Raw genomic sequence first — 3,778 nt, 5'->3', positions numbered from 1 at the left:
CATACCTACAGGCAGAACAAGTTGTTCCCCATCTCATTCACAGCAGCAAAAATTCTAACAGCTACATCACAATCGCTCGTATGCCAAGACAAACGAGAGACCTTTCATATGTAAAAAAGACAGAACCATGGTTGCATTTCAGTGGATATTACAGGGCAATGGCACATACTCGACAGCAGCAGCAGCAGCAGCATCAAAGGGGCTACATTTCGTTACTAAGCAATGAAAACTTTCGAATGTAAAAAAAAAGTAACATTGCAGTGCATGCTATGCAACACGATTCAGCCACATTGCTTCACCCATTACACCGTTGTGAAAAGAAGTCGCCAGACAAAATATTGGCGCGTAAAAAACAACACAGCTTTTATCCCACCCTCAGCAGCAAGCTTAACACATGAAATGTTGTATGGATATGACCACGCTCCAGTGCAGTGTATGTTCATACTTTTGTTTTACACTGGCTTTTCTGCAAGAATGCATATGTTCTCTTTTCATCACAATTCTTGTACCATGCCTGAAAGAGGTCACACATCAACGCAGTAATAATATGTGTAAATCAATTATTTGACATCTCTTAAATACACACTACTCCAACTGCTGCTTTACGCATCTACCAACGATGCTGTTGGCGTCGCAACCGCCGGCGCACCCTCCTCAAGTACTCGTAGTGCTGCGCACGGGTGGTGCCAAAGCGCGCAATGACACCGTCCCGTACTGCGCGCCCTCTTAAATAATAGCTTCTTGTGGCCCTGTTTCGGGTCAAACCCTGTTGGATGGGGGACCCGTTAGAATCTTCGCTGCTGGTGCTGCTGCTGCTGCTGCTGAAAAAGTCTTCAATGCCTTCAAACTCATCAACCGGCTCAGTGGCACCCTCACCTAAGCATAGATTATGAAGGGAAGCACATGCTGCAATAATGTCAGCAGCACGCTCTGGCTCGTGGTGGAGGGTGCGGTAACGCTGCAAGCACCGGAAGCGGGCTTTAAGCATGCCAATGCACCGCTCCACAATGGAGCGCATGGTGATGTGCTCAGCGTTGAACCTGCCTTCGGCACTGTGCTCGGAAGGATCACCAGAGACCGGGATGAGGAGCCACGGCTCCAATGGGTAGCCACTGTCACCTGCACAAAGACGGAAATAGTGTACTATGCTACGTATACCCATGTAGCATAACGTTAGTAGTCAACATCAGAGGCCATAATGTTACATCACTGCTGCAACAATTGTCGAGACCCTTAGTGCAGTGCTCTATTCATTTGTTCTGATCACTTGGGCCACATCCTTCTAAAAAGAAGTCGCACAGTGATTGCACTACTACTTTTTTTTTAAACCTTCGGGCAGGACCCAGGGGGGTCTCAAAATTTTTTAACACAACTTCTCCCGTGAGGAAAACGTTTTAATCTCACCAAGCAGGTATTCGCCTGGCTCTGCAATGCGCCCCGCCAGGAACCGTCGGCGCAGCCAGGTCGTCTGCCAGACGAACGAGTCATGGTCTGACCCCGGTCGCATAGGGTCGATGGCCAGGATCCGCATCGCCGCATCGCAGATCTGGGAAAGCGTGCGCGGCGAAAGCCCATTGTTAGCAAGCAAACAACAAAAGATGCCGGCGCGGGCGCAGTAAAACGAAAGGCAAACAAGTCGGAGGTTAACTCACGATCATAACGTGGAGGGCGTAGAAGTGCTTCCTGCACATGAACGAAGCCTTGCGGGGTCCCTTGGGCGCCTTGATGCCGATGAGGGTGCCGTCGATGCAGCCGATCACTCCCGGAATGGCGCCGAGCCGAAGGAAGCCTTCTTTCACGGCCGCCTTTTCTTCGGTCGTCGTCGGGAAGCGCACCCACCCATTTTGCGCGCCCACTTTCACTATAGCTTGAGCGACGCGTTTGACGCATTCGCTCACAGTCGATTGCGCCATGTGAATCGTCGTCTCGCTCCCGACGGAACCTTGGAAGCTCCCGGTCGCAAAGAAGCGCAGCGCACACAACACCTTTTGTTCCACTGAGAGCCGCGTCGCTCGCACCCCTTCCAGTTCCTCGGCCAGTTGACCACACAACCATCGCACAGTTTCCTTCGAGAGTCGAAAATGCCGCCGAAATTCGTCATCCGTCATGTCAAACGCATCGTCGGGCTCGCGTTGTTGTCGCCGGCGTCGCATGAGCGCAACCGCCATCCCGATCAGCGGAGCCGCCATTTTCGATGCTTTTCCAAACGACCCGCTCTCTGGCGATGCTAAAAACTATGCCTTTTCTCTCTGCATAATGAGTGTGTAAACGTCATTTTGACGTCACGCTTTTTTATGGTTGTTTGATTGACAAATAACATGGCCTCCCTTCGACCAATCGGAGACGACTAATGGCGGCGAAAAGCATAGAAAAAGGAATAGAATCGTTCCGCGATAGCACCCCAGGTATATATTGGCAACTTCAGCTATATCGCACTGGTTAAATCATCATCATGGGCATTCCTCGTAAATCATGATCATTGGCGTTAGACGGAGATGTGCCACTAAGCGTCAACGTGGGTGCGTACACCATCAAGCGGTGCTGCATCTGCCAAACAACAATATACATTGTACAAGCTCTCGTATACCAGCATAAGCATGCGCAGGGTTCCCCTTCAGGGGGGCAAAGGTTCGTTGCAGCGCCCCCCTCCCTATTATGTCAATGTATGCGGCTGCCTTTGCGCCCCTCTTCTCGCCCCCCCTACAATGTATAGGGCTGACTTTGCGCCCCCGTTCTCGCCACCTTGCCCCCCCCCCCCCCCCTGCGCACGCCTATGTATACCAGTGCACTATAAACAATCAAATTCTTCTACAATGACACGCTTCAGTTTCGTGTTATACCGATTCCTATGGCGGAGGAATCAGCCATTTTTTTTTTATTTCGTTTTTTTTTTCTAATTTCGCGCGATAGTGGTTACGGACACTGGCAGCGGCGGCGGCGGACAACTACGGCGCCACAAACGGCCCTTGTTGTGATCTCATAACAACTTTCGCTGTAAAACACCAGTGCATAACCTCATATTGGCCCCGCAGACAAGAATTGCGTAGAACACTTCGAAGTAAAATAAATTGGGCTCTTTTCCAGTCATTGGAAATGTTTGCCGGACTGTAGTTTCATTTCATTCAGGATATTTTTCTTTGTTCCTGAATATGCATCGCGTGCAAAACGTGATGGGTATTTCTTTTTTCCTTGCGGGAATTTTGCTGGTTAAGCAAGCATTCGCGTTCGATTCACAGCCGAAGAAAAAATTTAGAAGTTGAAAATAAAACAGAGCGTTCGTCGTTCTCTTTTTAGAAGTTGGTCCTGAGGCCAGCCTCGATATAATGTGTGCCATTAAAAAAAAACTAACTTTTACTGTCCGTCCGTCCGTCCGTCCGTCCATCCATCCATCCATCCATCCACTACCGCTGCCCGTGGTAGGCGGGTATGCGCCACAGGTGAGAGAGATATATAACTTTATTGGGTCCAGCGGTTTGGGGACCCGGTCACCACTTAAACGGCAGCCAGTAGCCCTTGGGCCTTAGCGACGCTATCAGCCAGCTGGATGGTCCAGATAATTCGCAGTCTATCATCAAGCCAGGGACGGCGCGAATCGACTTTGTTAATCTTAACGCTGTTAATGTCAATCGCACGCAAGAGCCGTCGGAGTGCTTGGTAAACCCATGGTATACGCGAAACTACTCAATTCCCACAACGACGTAGATCCACCTCGTAATGCTTTGTGCAAAGCTAGAAATCTGGCTTATCGACTGCTATTCACTGACTGCTTCGCGTGAAA

At 49.9% G+C, this 3,778-nt stretch overlaps 1 protein-coding gene across 1 annotated transcript; it reads right to left on the bottom strand.

Moving 5' to 3' along the window:
* Window positions 1-2,168, bottom strand: LOC119381556 (putative nuclease HARBI1). Its single transcript, XM_037649330.2, has 3 exons — window positions 1,706-2,168; window positions 1,405-1,647; window positions 1-1,119 (listed from the first exon to the last, which is right to left on the bottom strand). The coding sequence occupies exons 1-3, from the start codon at window positions 2,166-2,168 to the stop codon at window positions 611-613; spliced, it is 1,215 nt and encodes a 404-aa protein (XP_037505258.1). The 3' UTR covers window positions 1-610.
* Between the last annotated feature and the right edge of the window lie 1,610 nt (window positions 2,169-3,778).

The sequence above is a fragment of the Rhipicephalus sanguineus genome, chromosome 2 (genome assembly GCF_013339695.2).
Source record: "Rhipicephalus sanguineus isolate Rsan-2018 chromosome 2, BIME_Rsan_1.4, whole genome shotgun sequence".
NCBI lineage: Eukaryota > Metazoa > Arthropoda > Arachnida > Ixodida > Ixodidae > Rhipicephalus > Rhipicephalus sanguineus.
The sequence above is the reverse complement of the archived record's forward strand: the minus strand, read 5'-3'. Positions and strand labels throughout refer to the sequence as shown.

What these genes read in the sequence shown, in the direction of transcription:
- LOC119381556 (XM_037649330.2), bottom strand. Translation starts at nt 2,168, where the DNA reads ATGGCGGTTGCGCTCATGCGACGCCGGCGACAACAACGCGAGCCCGAC. An exon ending in CAAGGCGCCCAAGGGACCCC is followed by an intron (nt 1,648 to 1,705) that starts GCAAGGCTTCGT and finishes TATGATCGTGAG; the next exon opens with TTAACCTCCGACTTGTTTGC. An exon ending in GCCAGGCGAATACCTGCTTG is followed by an intron (nt 1,120 to 1,404) that starts GTGAGATTAAAA and finishes GTCTTTGTGCAG; the next exon opens with GTGACAGTGGCTACCCATTG.